Here is a 20,840-nt window from a genome sequence, read left to right as displayed (position 1 = left end):
TGAAAGAGTCTTTATTTATAAGTAAGAAGTTATAATAGTTATATTAAATATATAATATATATTTGATATATTTCTGCTAAATAGATTATTAGAATATATATATTAATAAAAATAATTCTATTTCTTTCTATAATTAATTTAAATCTTTTTGAATAATTATTTAATAAAAATTCAATTAAAAAATATAATTATAAAGTATAATTATATTAAATATAGTATTTTACAGAATTCTCTATTTTTATTTTTATTATATATTCTATATCTCATTAAGCTTTTAAATCAAGATATCAAATTATACTTTAAATATACTAATAATATTTATATTTATTGTATATTCAAAAACATTTATAAGAATATTAATCTTCTTAAATATAATTTTCACTAGATTTTTTAATAGAATAAATAAAATCGCATAGTATTTATACTAGAAAAGCTAGAAATAATATATTTTTTCTAAAAGAGAAAAATATATATACTATATTTAGAAATAAATAATAAGATAATGATTTGTTCTATTAGTAAGATAAATAATAAAGCTATTTAATCTGTTCTATACTAATTAGGAATCTAATTTGATTGAAAACTTTCTTTTAAAAGATATATAATAAAATGAAAAGTGAAAGCCTATAAGATTATAAGGTATATTAAAGAGCTTGTATAAACATATTACGGCCTGCTAGCTATAGTATTATATAAGATGGTGATTATTTGTGTTCTATTCTCTATTTTATATGAATTCAAGATATAATATATTAGTCGAATAAAGTCAAATTGAGTAAAAAAAGCTATTTATAAAATAATAATAAGTATAAGATTAAATAATTATATTATTAAAATTAATTAAATGATTATTCTAGTAATAAAAAAAGTTCTATTTATTTAATATATAACTTTGATTATTATAATCCTAAGAGACTTTAGATTATTATTTAATAAATTAGTATTTAAATAAATATGAATAAGATTTGTATTCCAATTCTGTAAAATAAACGAAAATCATTTATAAGTAATTTATTTAATATAAATACTTTAATATAAAATAAACAATATTAATCTTTATAGATTAATTAAATTAATTCTAAAAGTATTAAGATTAATACTTTTCTTATTATATTTCTTTATAGAAAGCTATATTAATCTTATAAAAGATATATATAAAAAAGTAGTTGCACTTGAATTCATATAATAATGGAATTATTTATTTAATAATTATATTATAATCTTCTTAAATAATATTGAATAATATTATTAAGAGCAAAAAATAATTAATTATGATTATATAATCTACTAGGAATAATCTCCGATAATATTTGATTATAAAATAATCAATCTCTTTTTATATATTTTTAATATTGAAATAATAAATACTCTAAAAGATTTAGAATATACTATCTGATTGAAATTGACTAAGCAGATTATTATATATATCAATAGTATCTCAATTATTTAATATATTAGAAGTAATATTTCTGATTTATTCTAATAAGCATTTGTATATTATTATAAGATTATAAGAAATAAATAAATAATAATCTAATAATCATTTGAATATATTGAAATCCTTAAAAATAAGAAAATCAATTAGCTTACTAATCTAAGTGTTTATAGCAATTACATCAAAAATAATAATTTATCATTCCCTATTATTAATAGAATAAGCTTAATAACCAAAACTTTTATATAAGAAACAAAATAGAAATAATAAAAGTGAAATAAGGTTACCCTCACCAATCAATATTATTACTAATACCTCAATTATTAAATCAAGAAATCTAAGGAATTTACTTTTTCTTAATCTATTTTTTAATAATTAATAATATTTAGAACCAGATATAAGGACTTTGCGTTCTATTATTAATACTTTTAGTATAATAATACTATTTTAGAATATTTCTATAGATATAATAAAGAGTTTGAATATCTAATACTTTATTGATATTCTTATATCTAATTCAATAATTAATTGAATAAACCCAGCTTGATTTTATGAGATATAAAAAATATAATCAACTATTTCTCTTTTTTTTTTAAAGATTTTAATAGATTTTGTAACCCTTCTAGTAATTATCAATTATTTTAAGTAATTACACTTAGCTTTTCTGAAAAACCTCTAATCTCTTATTTTCATATAACTAATCAAGATTATATTCCCCCTTTGGAATTACTTTCCCCTCCTCTTTATTACTATATATAAACTATATCACACAAAAACTAATAATATAAGGCTTTATAATTAGTTATAAACCTAGGCTGTTTAATATAAAATAAGTTGAATAACATTGATATTATAAATAGGAGATAAATAGCAAAAACACATATAATACCCTTAGTCATTTTTTCTCTAATCTATATCACAGCTATAGAAGAATGAAATGTATGACTATACCAGTACCCTCGCTAATATAGTTTATTTCTAGTACCCCCTGGGAGATTGTAGCGAGCCCCTGTAGCTTGCCCTCTGGAGGTAAATTAAAAATAAATAAATAAATATTAAAAGTATCAAAATTAATTAATAAACTTAAGGATTCAGAGTTTATTATTAAATAATTATCTTGAAATTTAGCTTTATTATTGAAATTAGAAGTTAATATAATACTAATTGATTATTATATTAAATAATTCTATATTATTAAACTTATCAAGATAATTGAATAATTATATAAATAGATTTTTTAAAGATTTTTTATATAATATAAATATAAATATAGTTACTATCTTTTTTTTTTTTTTAATAATTTTATCAAATTTTAACAAAAAATAAAAAAATTTCCTAGATTTATATAATTATAAATTTCTTTATAAAATAAAATATAAAATATAGATTGATATCTTATTATAAGAAATTTAGATCTCGAATTTCTCTTAGAAATATATTTAGAAATTTGATTTTAAAGATAAATAAACTATTTTTATAAGTAATTCATTTCAATTAAATTAAATAGTATTCCACCTCTAATTTCATTATAAATTATTTTGAGTTTTTCAAATTAATTAAATTTCATCTAAATATAAATAATATTAAAATAATCTTGAAAGTTATAAAAAACTCAACGTTTATTATATTCAAATACAAGAATAAATATTATCTAATTAATCTTAAATTCATTTTATAAAAGAAAACTTTTTTTTAAATCAAATTATTAATTAGATTTCTATAAGTATTATAAAAAAAGCTTCTATGAATTGGTTTTATAATCTTTTTTTAAAAAATATAATTGATTCATTTAAGAATAATATTATTTTTACTTTAAATTTATATAAAATCACAAATCGATTTTTCAAAATAAAGTATTTGAATTTTCTCTTTTCTTTTTCTATTCTTGAATTATTATTATTTTGATTTTATTATAATATTAAATAGTTTCTTATTTTCCATCTTCTATTAACTTTTTCAAACTAATAATTTTCTAATTTTTTAAAGTAATTTAAGAATTTAAATTTATATATAGCTCTCTAATCTTTCAATATTCTTTTTTATATAGATTACCAATATAAAAGAATAAAAGGTAATAGGGTTATAGAGTAGTTTTTTATATATATTATAGAAAAATTATTATAATATAATATTTTAGATAAAAAAAAGCAAAAGGAGATTTTATATAATACTTTATAAATTATACTAGAAATTGGATGGGAACTAATTATTGTTTCTAAACTATAGAAAGAAGAACTATAAATACTAGCTATAAGAATAGGTCATATGATTAGTATAATGTTCCGCTCACAATATATATATGAAAATGCTTTAGTATTGGAATAATATCGGCCTGATGCCGATTCTATATCGATGCCCGTAATATCAGCTCTCAACCTCGAAAGTATATAAAACCTATAAAATTAGAATTTAATAATATTCCGTTAATATAAAATATTTAAAATCTTAAATCTAAAAAAGCCTAAGAATTTTAAAATCGTAAAAATTCATTGAAAATATAAAGCTCTATCACTTTTTATGAAATCCTCAAAATCTAAAGGAAATCCTAGAAATCCGAAAGATTAGAAAATACTTAAGGTCTAAAATCCTTAAAGATTCTAAATATAATTTATTTGCGCTTATTGTAAGGTAAATAATTGGGAAAATATTATTTTATCTTTAATTAAATATAAGTTATTCAATATAATATTTAAATCCAGCTTTAGTTTTAATAGCATATCTTATTTCGATGGTGATTAGTTGAATGGAATGCATTGCTCTATCTTATTAGCTCTAGAACTCTCAGATATCTTCGAAGAATAGAATGAGGACGGCAACCCGTTATCACCTGACTCACATTTTATTAGTGGAAGTCCATTCATTCTTTGACCAACCTTGATGATTAATTGAGTCTGGATTTTTGTTCTTGCGACGTTTTAAAAGTGAACAAGTTAAGGTCATCAAAATAAAACAATATCAAGAAAAGAGAGAAGGTGCGGACGACAACAAACGACTGAACCTAAGAATAGCAGTAGCAATCGTAACTATTAATTTTAGGTCTTCTTCTACATCTCTTCTATACTTCAACAATCAATACTAAGAGAACAAAATGTAAGGATATCCTGGTCCTTCGGGTATACCACTTGAGGTAAAACTGATAATTCTTCTTGAGACTAAAGCAATTATTTGTATTGGAGGTTATAATTTATAATAATAAGAATAATTATTATAATAATAATAATAAAAGATCTAGTTAGTTTTGGTTTTAGGAACAAATCGAATATATATAATAAGAATTGAATTAAAGGTAATTTATAAGAATTAGGCTTATTTGTAATGAAATTACTTACTTTTTCTAGATTTTCTTTAAAGAATATCCTAGATTTATATAGTTTATAATGAAATTCTAGTATTTTCTATACTTATAAATATAACCGATTTAAATCGAATCTCATGAAATCATTTTAAATAATAAAAAGAAAGTACAATCAATCAAATTTAATTAATTTAATAATAATCTTCCATATGCTTCTATTTGATTCCATTCCATTCTATTCCATTATAAATTAATTTGATAAAAGATATTATTATATAACTATATGATAATATAATTTTATATTATAAAATCATATTATACATATATTAGTCATCAAGATATCTTTTAATCAGTAAGATATTAATAAGTGATTTAGTGAACTTATTATTGATTTTCACAATTTGAGACATGCTTTTTGGAGTTTATGCTCCATGTTATCCGTTATGAAGTCGTTCTTGAAGTCGAATATTTATTCATGATTCAGTAATTCGTATCTATATCTAGTCATTGTATATAAAATTTTGAAGCGTTATAATGATTATCACTATCATTTCTGTCTTGTAGGGCCTTCCGAAGGGCATATGGACATGCTAAGCTAGCGAATCAAATACAAGAAAGCACCCGAGAGCAGATCGTGGCAATCAGGAGAGGCTGATGAGCGACTATAGTATAGGAACAACTTCGCCCTCCATACATTATAGCAAAGGTGCAACCTGGACTGGCCACCAAATAATATCTACACACAAAGTTCTGACTTATTCTAACGCCCAAGCAGGGTTAGTTCAACAGCTTAATAGTCCTTATTTGAAAAGACTTAGGAATAAAGAACAAGAAAAAACCACCGCTAGCGCTCGAGTCAGTGAGGCTCAGAAAACCAGCTCTATAAGAAACGAAACATTCTGTGGCAACTAGCCAAATTATCTGATATCTTCAGACCTTCAATCAGCATGCAAAAGGGAATTAGGATCTTTTTCTCTGTTTTTCGTATCTCTTCGATGTAAGATCTTACATGTCATCAGTACATCAAATGCAATTTCTTACTCTACTTTTAGTAACACAGAGGGTCGGTGTCTGGCTAGAAAATGATGCCAGCTGCTCTGAATTTTTCAAAAGCCTCTAGCCAACCCTGAATAGGATCGCTTTCCTCCTCGAAGCCTGACGCTCTCAGCCTGTCCGGGCTCAATTGCCGATCGAATTCCAACCACCAGCCGACACTATCGAGCTGTCTATTCCCCACACCAACTCCAGCGCTGATTGCTTTCGGTTTTCCATTGTCTTCAAACAGCGACCTGTATCTATCTATGTACTCGCTTGGTTTGAGTTGGCATTCATCAGCAGGACCAACACCCTGAAGACCAAACCATCCAGTGATCTTTGGCCACAGTTCACGAAATGTAGTTGGACTACCGTGATCAACTGCATTTAGGATCCTCCCGCCACATCTATCAGAATTGAGAGAAGCATGAATCGAGATGCGACCTAAACTCTGTGTCGAGACAGGCGTGAACAATGCATTGTACCCGCCCTTAGACCCGGGAAAGGCAATTTTAACCTTACCATAATCGGCTGGCTCACGTATGCCATGATTGTACCCGTACAACGAAAGATATTGAGCCCAGTGCAAGGCGAGTGAGAAATTGGACCCGATTGGACTGAAGCCAACAACAGCATCCGGACATATTTCAGACCACTTCCAACTCCGATCTTTGCTTGCGTCTGTAAGAACACGTCTGTATCCCGGGTATGCGACTGTTTTGGCATAGTCGGGAGACAAGTCATCTGCCATGCTTTCCTCGAGTGGTGCTGCGAAGCTACTGCTTGGAAGGTAGATACCGTAGCCCTGTTTGTAGATTAGAAAGCAAGTTTAAGTGATGGAAGAGATGACATGCCCTGGTTCCACCCATATATATAAAAGACTCCAGGTTTTGACAGAGGCTGTTGACAGCTTCGGCGACCCGTCGCATGATAGCGGAATTTGTTTCGGCTTCCTTGATATGGTCCTCGTTGATTGGAACGAAGACTGGTAGAAGTGAGAAAACGTTACCAACAAACGAATGTCACTTCACGTACCAGTATAGAAAACATGCGTGATGCTATCAACAGCCCTCACACAATCCTTGAGCTGTGTGGCTAAATCCTCCGATGTCCCATCCAACAAATTGATTCCTGTGACGAGTTGTAGCTCTGGCATTTGTGGGGACCTTTCTGGCCAATGGCTGTCAATCGCAGAAAGTGGGCGATTTGCTACTGCAGTAATCATTGAGAAAACACTGGGCTGAGTGAAGCTCGAGAGAAGTTCATTGACGATTCCCCAGCCGATGAGACCAGTCGCACCAAAGACGAGTGCATGTTTTTTAGGAGATGATGGCATTGCAGAATTGAAGCACAATAACAAAAATTGGTATGAGAATATAATTAATCTGGAATTTTAATGTCAGGAGTTTTCCTATTTATATCTATGAAAAGACGAGAGAATCGTTGGTTGGAAATGTGATTGCCGTTATCAGGCAATGGCAGCGATTTAGTTTCACCCACAAAGATTATGACTCATTTCGATTCATTCTGACTCGTATTTTTAAATCTAAAGAAATAAATACGGCCATAAAACAAATAGACACACTGCGGGATGCATCATAAGTAGCTCCAACACAACGTGATTTGCTGAATACTATATTTGATTACAAAAAGCTATGAAATATAATTTTACAAAATTAAAAAAATTAAAAACTTTTAACGTAGTTTAACACCGAGTGGCCTATATCACCAAATGACCCACTTCAAATACATACAAAATTCGTTTGTATATAACCATACACTCTCTTTATTTATCGATAGAATTTTTTAGAAATTAGATATATAAAATTTAATTATAAAAGTATTATAAAAATCTAATCTTTTTTTTAAAATTCGAATTAATATAAGAATTATTATTAAAATAGATTTTTTATAACAAAAACTATAATATTTTCAATTTTTTATTAAATATAATAAAAATATTTATAAAAAAAATAGATTTCTAAAATATTGAATTTTTATTATTATTTTATATTCTTTTATTTTTTAAAAATAATGATTAATTATTAAAATAGGAATATTCAAAAATGACCAATTTTGGGCTATTTTGAAATGAGTTATTCGGTGATATAAGCCACTCGGTGTTAAACTACGTTATAATAACCTCGCGAAATCTATAATACAACTTTAACTAGCATTTGTTAATACATTACTACTATATATTCTATAGGTTATAAAATTGAACCTATACTTCTGAAATTTAGATTAAATTATTAGTCAATTATTCATTTTATCAACAAATTAAGAAAATAATTCGAACGGGCCCTAAGTCTTCTATCGTATTAGTAGTATGATTTTATTAAGTACTATACTCTACTAATTCTCACGCCCCTGAATTCAACTCCCATTCCAGTTATAAAGTCTTATAAACTCCTAAGCGAATATAATCCAAATATATTATCTTTTCCGTAGTATTTATCTTTTACAAACTTTATCATACTTCTCTATAGTTTTATTCTATAACTCACTTTATAAAGGTCAAATATAAGCTTAAGATTAGAAAATAAAATTGAGGTTTTTATAATATATTCGATATATAAAAATGTAGTGGATCGAATGGTATCATTCTTATTATTATAAAATTACTATGAAAACTAGTAAAATAGAATAAAACTAAATAACATAAAGAATTTTCATATATATATATATTTATTATTTTAAAAAGAGATTTTAAAGGAATCAATGAAAAGTCTTATATTTTACCTATATTTATATTCTATACTAGTTGTTACCTTGTATTAACTCTCTAATGTCTTATGTAAATTTGAAAATCGATATTTTGAAGCTTTAAATCTCAATTCAGAAAGATTCTAAAAATCTAAAAAAAATTAAAAGAAGTTTTAAACGATTCGAATAACATATTTAAAAAATTTAATAAATTCTATTCACAAGTAAAAAAAGTAAAAAGTATCATCCTTTGAGGTTGTTAATGGTGAAGAGTAACCCAAAACAGGGGTGGCCAGAAAATAGGGCACCCGACTTAATCGATAGAAACATATTATCGAAAAGTATATAAGACTATGCTTCTCTTTTATGATTCAAAAGGGGTCCGGTGTAAAATGTAGGTTATCTATCTAAACAATGAATAGTAATAACCAGTAAAACCATTCTTCCAGAAATATTAAAACCCTTAACTCCTATATATATATATACCTCACGACGTCTGTTCGATAGTCTCTACATCTCCCTCTCTTCTTGCTCCAATTTGAAGCCTGCCACCCATCCAGACGACTACTGGAATAACAGTCACTACACTCAGCAGCCCGAGCGTCCATGTTACAGTACTCCATCCTGATCGGTCAGCAATCATGCCTGCCCAGATTGAACCAACGAGACCGCCTACAGCAAAAGCCAGGCAGGAAAGGCCATATGACTGCGCATATGCACCAGAGGGGCCGAATATACCTGGCATTTTCTTCTCCTTTGCTTCGATAACGTAGGCAATCTCGGCCATCGCAGGAGCCAAAATTATATTGAGACATAGACCTGTGCCAAAAAGAAGGGCGACCAAAAGTATCTTTTGAGATATGGTGTTATGTGTCACATACCGCAGACCAGTGTAGGCAATAGTATTTCCCGTATTTCGTATACAGATTAGTTTAGTGGTGCGTATCGAGTTTTTTCGAAATATATATATATGTGGTATAAAATTCAATACCACTGAAAGTATTCAATATCATTTAGTTATTTAATATTATTAGTAATATACTGAAATACTGGAATCCAATATAAAATATATATTTCTATCCAAATTAGACTAAAAATAAGGGATTCCTATTCAATTTGAAATAAGGAATAGAATTTTATTATTTAATTTGAATAGAAATGTATATTTTATATTGGATTCCAGTATTTCAGTATATTACTAATATTCTCTAGATATATGAATATATATGAGAATGATATAGCCTCCTTTCTATATATATTAGCTGCAATATCAATATACTAATACACGCCACAGTTTCATTGTAGTATACTATTGTCTACACTGCCGCAGACAGACAAGAAATGGGCAGACGAGCAGAAGTGAGATTGCCGCCAGCCAACGCGTGCCATATCGGTCCGATATCCATTCCGCCACGGGGCTCACAAGAGCGGGTATCACAATCGAGAGAAATATTAGGCCTGCGCCAGTTGAATCCCATCCGAAAGTATCACGGACGAAGAGGGGAAGAATGGTGTCAAACGATGAAGTGAGTGCTGCTTGTACCAAACTCACAAAAACGGCAACTGCAAAGCGCTTGGAAGAAAGTAGTGTGAAAGCTGCAGGAACTCTGCGTTTTCCAGTCGAGTTATTTTGTCTGGTATCTCCTTCGTGACTGTTCTCAATTGATACGCGCTGGCCTTCTCTATTATTACCCGATGTGATTTTACTCTCAGCATCTTCTTGAAGACTATTATCCTGAGCCGCTGGCTTTCGCTCCACGATTGCTAGTCGTAGTATGATATCGAGAGCAATCAAAGCGAATACCATAGCGAAAACTGAATAATAACCTCTGCGATTGAAAACCAAACCACCCAGCAATGGTGAGAGCAGCACCCCCAGATTGATACCAATCCCGACGTACCCCATAGCTTGACCAATTTCGTCTGAACCTACTGTATCGATAAGGAGAGCCAGTCCTACACTCCACACAAGGCCTGATGAGAACCCCTGGAGAACGCGGGCGGCCACAAGTATACCAATATTTCTGCCAACACAGAGCATAACCGAGCCACCCGATAGCGCCAAAAGACCGAGGAGAAACGGAGATTGTCGAGAGCGCGAGTTATCAGCAAAGTATCCAGAGATTGCTGTGAGTGAAGTTAGCGTTGGGCTAGATAAAGAAAAAGGGGCTTACTTACGGGCAGCTACCACCAAGGCTGCACTATACGACGCAAGCATAATGGAGGTCCAGAATTGCACTGAATTAGAAGGACAAAATCAGTCAGTTGTTCTTCTCACCCCTCTTTTGAGGCAGTTCTTTCCTTCGTAGACGTGCAACCTAAAAGACATACCTCTGTCAGCTGCTATGCCTGCCCTTTCAGTGAGCGCGAAGGGTAAGAACGGCACAATAACTCCGTATAAGAAAGTGTCCTAAGATAATTAGCCCTTATCTGCTTCGTTTTTCTGCTTCCTCAGAAGCAATTTCTCGCACCGTAAATATCGCAACGCTGACGGCTGTGATGATGAACCATTTAGAGCTCCTGGCTTTTGATATGACCCGCAAAACTTCCGAGATCTTGCTCGACAGGATTTGAGCTTTTAATTCCATTTTTATTGTTTAGACGAGTGTTATGAGCTTTTTGCCTCAGTTCCAAATTGTGCTGTCTGGATTGAATACAAAGTGAACCAACTACAATGGGCTTATTACATCTATATATCTCAAGAGGAAACATAATTTTTAGCGTTATAATTCAAAGTATGTGGAGGGCTCACATGGGACTCATATTGTATTTTTTCGTGCATTGACATTTGCGGCTACTAGAACTGATCCTTCCAATAATAGTAGTATTGAAGAGATTAAAGAGATTGAAGAGGCCTTAGACATCAGTGAGTTTCGACTGTCCCATGCGTCTCCTGAGCCCCCTGCAATGGAGAATCTTGTAGCTTTCGTATAGACTGATAAAGTTTAATTGCTAGGGAGTGGGAGGTACTGAGACGCAGGTCCGATGAGCTAAAGAGGCTCTTGCCCACATGTGGAGCATGAGTCATAATGATAGATTACGACATACTGTTTCGAGCTAAGAAGTCTATGCATGCTAATGCATCCGAGGTTTTACCGAGACAGAGCATATTTCAAAATATCATTCTATCTTATAATACTTAAGATGAATCTTCATCCCCAGTTCAGAATCAAGCTCACTTTATTGAACGATTGATTACCAACATTCCAGTCATCTCTTTCCTTCTTACACACCTACCATAGAGCTATTTCATTCCAAATCACGCATAATACGTCGTTCGGTTCAACACTTTCACTTACTCAGTATGAATAGTGTAGCTTTTGGAAAAGAGCAAGATGTTTGTCTAGATATTTTTGGACAACAACCATCTTTCAACATGTATACGCAGGTCTGTCTTTGCTTTCCAATAACCGATGAATCCTCATATTCAACAATCATCGACACATTGACCAGTGGCCTCGATCGCCTATCAACTAGCTTTCCATGGATAGCAGGCAATGTCATCAACGAAGGCTCAGGCAAAGACAATACAGGTGTCTATAAGATCCGTATGTTGGAGCAGACTGATCTTCTTGTTGTGAAAGATCTCAGAAATGAATCCTCGATTCCGAGCATGGATGTCCTCAGGCGATCCAACTTCCCTTTTAGCATGCTTGACGAAAACATTGTTGCACCTTGCAAAGGTCACCCAGGCAATCAATCAGCATCAGATCCTGCACCAGTCTTTATCCTTCAAGCCAACCTCATAACTGGCGGCATCATTCTCACCTTCGTTAGCCAGCACCAGACAATGGACATGGTTGGTCAAGGGCAGATCATGTATCTTTTGTCAAAGGCCTGCCACAATGAACCATTTACAGAGGAAGAAGTGCTATCTGGCAACCTTCCTCGCCAAAATCTTATCCCTTTACTCGATGACCGCTCCAAGCTAGGCGGTGAAGTTACTCGTCAAACTGTGAAATCCATTCCATCTCAACCCATCTGCGATGCTGCCAATGGTCAACCACTACACCCACCTCCATCTCCTGAACGCACTTGGGCCTACTTCATTTTCCCCGCTACCTCTCTTGTTGCTTTGAAATCACTTGCCAAAGAGGCTATCGCCGGCCCAAATCACATCTCCACCGACGACGCCCTTAGCGCCTTTATCTGGCAATCCGTCATCCGCGCCCGCCTTCCTCGCTTGGACCCAATGATAGAATCGACATTCGGGCGGTCCATCGATGTATGCAGTCGTCTGAATATTCCAGTGACGTACCCGGGACTTATGAGTAATATGACGTATCATACGTACACCCTTCAGGAGCTTGTTAAGGAGCCGTTGGGCGTTGTCGCATCACGTCTTCGTTCGGCTTTGAATTCTTCGACATCAACTCTGGTCTACGATACCCGCGCCCTCGCCACGTTCCTCAACAGCAACCCAGACAAAAATCTTGCCTCTAATATAGCGACGCTTAACCTTTCAACGGATATCATCTTCAGCTCTTGGGCGAAGATAGGCATTTATGATCTTGATTTTAACCTTGGATTGGGCAAACCTGAAGCTGTGCGTAGACCGCGTTTCAGCACGGTTGAGAGTTTGATGTTTTTGATGCCTAGGACTTTGAACGGCGAAATTACGGCTGCTATGTGCTTGAGAAATGACGATATGAAAAGATTGCAGGAAGACAATGAGTTCAGGAAGTATGGTACATATGTTGGGTGACGTGTAGTGTGCAAGAAGAGTCGCAAGAAGAGTGATTGATATGATAGGTTTTGTTGGTGATGAGAAGTACAAGGAAGTTATAATGTTGTTATTATACGCTTGAGTCTCCACGTTTCTTGTGCATTCATACAGTCAATATATTATCGCTCAGATGCAGATATTTTTTGATAGATATTCTTCTTCTTCTTCTCATTCTGAGGCTGGGATGCGCGGGGTGTTGCGTTTGAAACTCGAGAGAGTAACGTCTGAGGTTTGTATCATTGCCTTGTGATGATAAAGTTAATATTTGAGACAAAGAGAAATTCAATATAAATTCCTATCCCCTAGACCACTGAAAATGGGCTCTGAAAGTGGTCCGTGCGATATATCTCAAATGATGAAGTCTTATTGAATAGAATGCTTATTCTAATTATTTTTTAATCACATTATTTACAATATAGAATCTTGAACTCTAATTTCGATTTTTTTTTAAATATAGAGAAAAAATAAGAATTGAAAATTAATATATATTATTATATTCGAGATTACAATATAAAAATAATATTGATTGAATTTTATGTTAAAAAATAAATATTAAATTAAATTTAAAAAATTCTAATAATCTAATTGATATCAATAAATCATTATTAAGCGACAGAGCTCATTTTCAGCGGTCTAAGAGATATAAATTTTCTATATATATTATAATATTATTAATATATTTATGTCATATATAACAAATAGAATCGATACTTCTTATAACCCTTTTATTATTGAATTTTGATAAATAAAAAGAAAATGTAGGCCTTAAAGCTTTAGTATTTAGAGGTGTAGGGAAGTGAATGGAGGGGAGCGAGTGTAGGAGCTAGAAGAAGAAGGGGAACGAGTGGGGGAACTAAAGAGTAGTAAAAGATATTAGCTGAAAGTTTAAAAGGGAGGAATTCTATTCTTTATTATTTATTTTCAATTTATTTTTTAATTAAGAGCTTTATTATTATATTATATAATATAAAATGTATTGAATAAATAAAAGAATAATTTGATTCGAATATAAATAGATGTTTTAATTTGAAAATAATTGCTTTAGATTAGATCTTAATTATATCCCAAATTTAAGAATTTTATTAAGATTTTATTAATTATAATAAATTTTATAAGATATAGATTTTTAAATTAATTATATTAATTTATTGAAAACATTTCTTTTAATATATACGATGGTTGAATGAGTAAGTCGTATAAAACGTTAATTGACCCCACATGTAGCTGGAATATCAAAATAAATAGATTTAATTAATTGATTTAGTTTGTTTTGATATTATTTTTAAAAATCTATTTCGAATTAGTTTTAGAAAATATTTTTAAGAATTGTTATAAGAAAGCTCATTTTTTATATTTTCTTTAAAGTAAATATACTAAAAAAAATATAATATTTGAATTTATTAAAATGAAAGAAGTCAATCTATCATTATTTATTTTATTATTGATATTTTCAAATATTAAATCTATATTATTATTTATTATATTATTGTTGTTTTTTATATTTAAATATTAAGAAATAGCTCGAGATTAATAAATCAAAATATACATTTTATATTGTGCTGGTATAAAATCTGGAGAGATTCGATCTTTCTTTTTTAAAGAAAAAGTAAATCTGATATATAGATAGATTTATTATGTTATTAAAATATAAGCAACTTTTCAAAAACGTTTTGGTTGATCTTCTATTTTAATTATTAATCAAGTTAATCAATTTATTTGATTTATAAGCAAATCAAAAACAAATAGGTGGATGTTATATTAGAAAGTTATTATTATATTAATTTAAAAAAAAAGTAGGAGAATTTATTATTCAATTTATTTTATATAAAACAAAATATAAATATTATATTATTTTTCAAAAAAAATTTATATTAAAAAGAAATCAATAAATTCGATTTCAATTCATATCAAATTATATTTATTGGATTGAAGAATAATAAGATATTATTTTATGGTTAGATAAAATATGAGTAATTATAGAATTATATAGAAAGATGTATGTTATATATCAAAAAAATGAAGTTTTTAATTCTATATATATATATTAAAAAGAGAGTATAAAAAAACCGAATAAATATTTTAGAATTGTTTTTTAAGCAAATTAAATAAAGGACTAAATATATTTTAAAAAAAGGATTAGGGAATTATTAATACTGAATTTTATTAAGTATAACGTGATTCATATGCATGCGGGCCATATCACCATGTGGGCCACTTTCACCTCAATTCCCACTCACTCAATTCAACACGCGATATATCAACCATTTATTATGGAATCTACAAATAAAGAAGCACGACTCCTTTTAGCCATCGAGGCTATACGAAAAGACAAAAAACTAAGCATTCGAAAGGCTGCTAAAGCATATAATGTACCGCGTACTACGATTCAGCATAGAATGGACGGATCTACCCCTCGCACCGAATATCGACATACATCTCATAATCTTTCAGAATTAGAAGAGGATATCATTATTCAATATATAATCGATCTAGATTCGAGAGGTTTTGCACCTAAATATAAAGCGATAGAAGATATGGCCAATTATATTCTTGATTCCAGAGGGGGGAAAAGAGTTGGAAAGCAATGGGCATATCGATTTGTGAAACGCAACAAAGAGCTAAGGACGCGTTTCAATCGCATTTATGACTTTCAAAGAGCTCTCTGCGAGGATCCTAAGCTTATTGCAGATTGGTTCCGACTTATTTCGAATATGCGGGCTAAATTTGGCATTCTTGATTGTGATTTATGGAATTTCGATGAAACGGGCTTTATGATGGGGATTATAAATGCTGGTATGGTTGTTACTAGCTCTGAGAGATCCGGTAGGAGCAAGGCTATACAACCAGGCAATCGAGAGTGGGCGACAGCGATCATATGTGGAAATGCTGTTGGGGAGACAATACCTCCATTTTTAGTAGTGCAGGGACAAATGCACCTTTCAAATTGGTATACGGAGACTGATCTTCCTGCAGATTGGGCTATCAAACCTACAAGCAATGGGTGGACGAATAATGAGACTGGCTTAGAATGGTTAAAACACTTCGATAAACATACAAGAACTCGAACTAAAGGCCGATATAGAATGCTAGTGCTGGACGGGCACGAAAGCCATGAATCAATACCATTCCAGGCCTATTGCAAGGAGAATGACATTAAATGCATATGTCTACCAGCGCATTCAAGTCATTTAACCCAACCTCTTGATGTGGGCTGTTTTAGTGTCTTAAAACGAGAATATGGTACCCAAATTGAGGGTTTTATAAGGGCTCATATCAACCATATCTCAAAGGTCGAATTCTTTATAGCTTTCAAAGCTGCATATGAGAGATCAATCACAAATCAGAATATGAAATCCGGATTCCGAGGAGCAGGATTAGTTCCATTTAATCCTGAAGCTGTACTCTCTAAACTAGATATTCATCTTCATACACCTACTCCTCCCCCTTTCGATATAGATTTATGGATCTCTCAAACCCCTCACAACCCTACAGAAGCTCTCTCTCAATCAACACTAGTTAAATCTCGAATAACTCGTCATCAATCAAGCTCTCCTACACCTATATTCAAAACCGTACTAGCTCTAGCTAAAGGTACAGAGAGATTAGCACATGAGAATACACTTTTAAGTGCAGAAAACCGTACACTTCGGAAGGCAAACGAAGCATTAAGCAAGCGTCGACGCGCAAAAAAGATTCAATTACGTCAAGGAGGAGTGCTTACTGGACAAGAGGCTCTTGATATATTATCTCAACAAGAGGTTGATGTTCAGATTCAACGCGACGAGCGTCAAAAGAGGGGAAATTCTAATGGGGAAGCATCTTCTAGTCGATGTTGTAGCAAGTGCGGATTGACAGGGCATAATACAAGAACTTGTCAAAATAATGTAATAGATCCTATATTATTAGATTCTTAAAAGCTTTAATCAATTGAATCAATGATTGTTGAATAATATGAATTTGAATATGGGAATTGAGGTGAAAGTGGCCCACATGGTGATATGGCCCGCATGCATATGAATCACGTTATATAATATCTATTATTTATAATTGGATAAGATTAAATCCAGATTATATATTTATATAAGATAATATACCAGAACACTTTATAAATATTATTATTCAAGATTTTCTTAAAAAAGAAATTGAAAAAATAAATTAATCTTTCTTTTTTTTAATCTTAATTTTATTAAAAATATATAGAATTAAATGAAAAAATAGATTTGGAATTATTATTCTATAAATAAATTGAGCTATAAGATATTAAAAAAAATTATAAAAAAAGTATAAAAAATAATTCTAGAGAATTATTTAAAAAAATTATTAAAATCTATAAGAGAGTATTACAAAACAATAATTGCAATAAATAGAATATATATAAGATTTTAATATAATTAAATATACTCAAATATTTCTTTACAATATTTTGATATACTAAAATTCATTATAATAATTTTAAAAGAGTATAATATTTTTATTAGTTAGAGCCCTTATATATAAGGAAAAGCACAGCCGCTTTTTAGTGTGTTTTATAATACTTACCCATTCAACCATTATAGTTGAATATTCAAGATTTGATTATAATTAATAAAGTAATCGTTTCATTGACCACGGATCTTGCCACCACAGGGGTTGAGTCTAGAACTATGTTCCCGACCATTATAAGCGAAGTTCAGCTTATCTTACAGTCACCGTGCACTTCTATTAGCCGAAACTCTACAAAACGCGCCTTTTCACGCATTATACTCTCATAATCACATTTTATTATTTTAATTATACTTTCAATTCATAATATACGATATATTGAAGGTATGCAAAATAATCCTTATAAGTATCTTACTTTATATATATATAGCAAAATAGTTAGTAAGGTAGAGAAAGGCCTTAGTTTCTATTGAATTATAAAGGACCTCGGACTCTTTTACAGAATTATATAATATATTCTTTTATAAGATCTAGTATATAACAATGGCATATATCTACTATATATTAATCGATCTAAATTATATATTAAATGAGATAAACGAATACTACTACGATATATATGATTATTTTTAAAAACTATATATAAATGGGTTATTCAAGAGGTTAGACTTAATTATAATATTAGAACTATTAAGAGAATTTTAATTAAATATGACATAACCAATTAAAAATATAAGAAAAAACTAAAACTTATACTACTATATACCCTGTGGTGGCAGAATCCGTGGTTGACGAAGTAATCCTTTCATAATTATCATAAATTCTATAATATCTTTATTATATATTAAATAAATTGTTTTTAAAGTATTAATATAATTAATTTAATTATTATATATAACAAAAGTTTTTTATTTTAAAAATATTTCATTATTTTCAATAGAATTTATTACTTTTTTTATATTTAAATTCAAGTATTATTATTTTTTATTATATTTGAAATATATATTTATATATAGATTAATTATTACATTTTGAATCATATATTTATATAAAAATTTGAAAATATATAAATTAAAATTTTATATAAATTATAAGATTATAAATAAAAAAGATATAAAAATAATATTATAAATTTTATAACCAATTTATTCCTATTTCTTTTTATTTCTTTTTATTTTTGAGATTATAATATTTTTATTATTAAGTTTTTAAATTATATATTATTTGATTTCTTTTTTATATTCTAATATAATTTTTTTTTCTTTGATATTTAAAATTATTAGAATAGCTTTTGAATCTCTTATTTTTTTAAATCAAACTTTTACTTTAATTATTTTAATTAAATATTTTAAATAGAAAAAGTTTTAATATATTATAATTCTTTTTTATTTATATTAAATAATAATAAAGTATATTATTATTTAACCTCTTTTCACTCTTTTAAATATAATTATTATATTTTCTTATATATATTTCCCTTTATTTTCAAAAGATTTTTATTATATTATTTATTTATAATATTATTTTATTTATTAATATTATTTTATTTATTAATATTATTTTATTTTATTAATATTAAATTATTCATTAATACTTTTTTATTTATTAATACTTTTTTATTTATTAATATTATTTTATTGTTTCAATATCTAATAGATTTTTGATTGTTCAAACTAGTTTTTTTGAGATGTAAATAAAGTTGAAATTATAATAATAAAATCTTTAATAAAATTGATATTATTTTTATTAAATTTAATATTATATTTGATCCTTGAATATTTATATTATTAATATCAAAAAAAAACAATAACTTTATTTTAATAAAATATATAATATTTTTCTAAATATTTTGATATTGTTAACCTTTGAAACTAGATATTAAATCTTTAGTTTATTTAAATATTTTTATAGAATATTAAATTAAATAAAACTTAATCTTTTTTAATACAAAATTTATTTTTTAAGAAATTTATAGAATTTTGATTTTGATATTTTTTTTTTAATATTATAAATCTCTTTTTATTACTTTATTTATTTTATATAATAATAATATAAATAATATTCATAAATTATAAATTCTCAAAATTATTCAAATTAAAGAATGTATTTAAAATATTATTTGAATATACTATTAAAAAATAAATAATAATACTTTTCAATTATAAGAATTATTTTGTTTTTATATATATTTCAATTGATTTTACATATAAATCCAAAAATATATAAATATATTAGAATTATAGTTATCTTTGAAACACTAAATTAAATATTCTTTTTTTATATTTAAATATTATTATACTCAATATTAAAATAATAGATAATCTATTAATAATGATTATATAAATCAACGGATTTTATTATCCAAATTAATCCTTTCAAATTGAGATTTGAAATAAAATTCCATTATATTTTTACTAAAATAATAGAAAATCATAATATATTGAATATAACTTTATTTAATAATTTTTAAATAAATTAATAATATAAATAATATCAAATTATTATTTAAAAGAATATCTAATACTTTTAAATATATTTAGAATTATTATTATTTGATATTTATATTTTAATATTTATTCCAATTTTATTAATATTTTTTTAATAATATTTTTACTTATATTTAATACTTCTAATTTATAAAAATAAACAAATAAAAAACAAGTAAAAACAAGTAAAAATAAGTAAAAGTAAATTTAAAAAAAATCAGTTTTTATATTCTTAAAAATCTTTTTATATTATAACAAAATTAATATTATTAATTTCTATAGCTTTTTTTAATATTTATTATAATAATTTAGTATTCCTTTTTATAATAATAATTTATTTTGTATATTATATTATATTCTATAAAACTATATATTTTAATATATATATTTATATAAAAGGAATAAAGATTTATTATTAAAACAAATAACTAATATTATTTCTGTAATCTTTTATAATATTTTAATTATTTAAGTTATTTATTATATAAGCTTTGCAAATACTATTTAGAATATAAGATTTACTCAAATATTAATATAAAACTTAATTTTTTTTAATAAAAACTTTATATAAAATTAATTTAATAATTTGATATCTAAATTTAATAAATAATTTTTATTTATTTAAATTACAAATTCTCTTTTTATTAAATAAAACCCTTTTTGATTTATATTTGAAAATGAGTATTTTAGATTTCTTAATATTTTTTTTAATTTTAGGTTTTTTATTAATAATAA

At 28.1% G+C, this 20,840-nt stretch overlaps 3 protein-coding genes across 3 annotated transcripts; 1 reads left to right on the top strand and 2 right to left on the bottom strand.

Annotated features, from left to right (window-relative positions):
• Positions 1-5,805: 5,805 nt before the first annotated feature.
• Positions 5,806-7,101, bottom strand: EAE97_012166 (uncharacterized protein; the record flags this gene model as incomplete). Its single annotated transcript, XM_038882680.1, has 3 exons — positions 5,806-6,570; positions 6,620-6,750; positions 6,801-7,101. The coding sequence occupies 3 exons, from the start codon at positions 7,099-7,101 to the stop codon at positions 5,806-5,808; spliced, it is 1,197 nt and encodes a 398-aa protein (XP_038726479.1).
• A 1,857-nt stretch (positions 7,102-8,958) lies between these two features.
• EAE97_012165 (uncharacterized protein) lies at positions 8,959-11,059 on the bottom strand (the record flags this gene model as incomplete). Its single annotated transcript, XM_038882679.1, has 5 exons — positions 8,959-9,290; positions 9,852-10,598; positions 10,650-10,709; positions 10,803-10,881; positions 10,943-11,059. The coding sequence occupies 5 exons, from the start codon at positions 11,057-11,059 to the stop codon at positions 8,959-8,961; spliced, it is 1,335 nt and encodes a 444-aa protein (XP_038726478.1).
• Positions 11,060-11,775: 716 nt separating this feature from the next.
• EAE97_012164 (uncharacterized protein) lies at positions 11,776-13,176 on the top strand (the record flags this gene model as incomplete). Its single annotated transcript, XM_038882678.1, has 1 exon — positions 11,776-13,176. The coding sequence occupies one exon, from the start codon at positions 11,776-11,778 to the stop codon at positions 13,174-13,176; it is 1,401 nt and encodes a 466-aa protein (XP_038726477.1).
• Between the last annotated feature and the right edge of the window lie 7,664 nt (positions 13,177-20,840).

The sequence above is a fragment of the Botrytis byssoidea genome, assembly GCF_014898295.1.
Source record: "Botrytis byssoidea strain MUCL 94 chromosome Unknown BBYS_054, whole genome shotgun sequence".
Classification (NCBI taxonomy): domain Eukaryota; kingdom Fungi; phylum Ascomycota; class Leotiomycetes; order Helotiales; family Sclerotiniaceae; genus Botrytis; species Botrytis byssoidea.
This window is presented reverse-complemented; position numbering and strand designations above follow the sequence as displayed.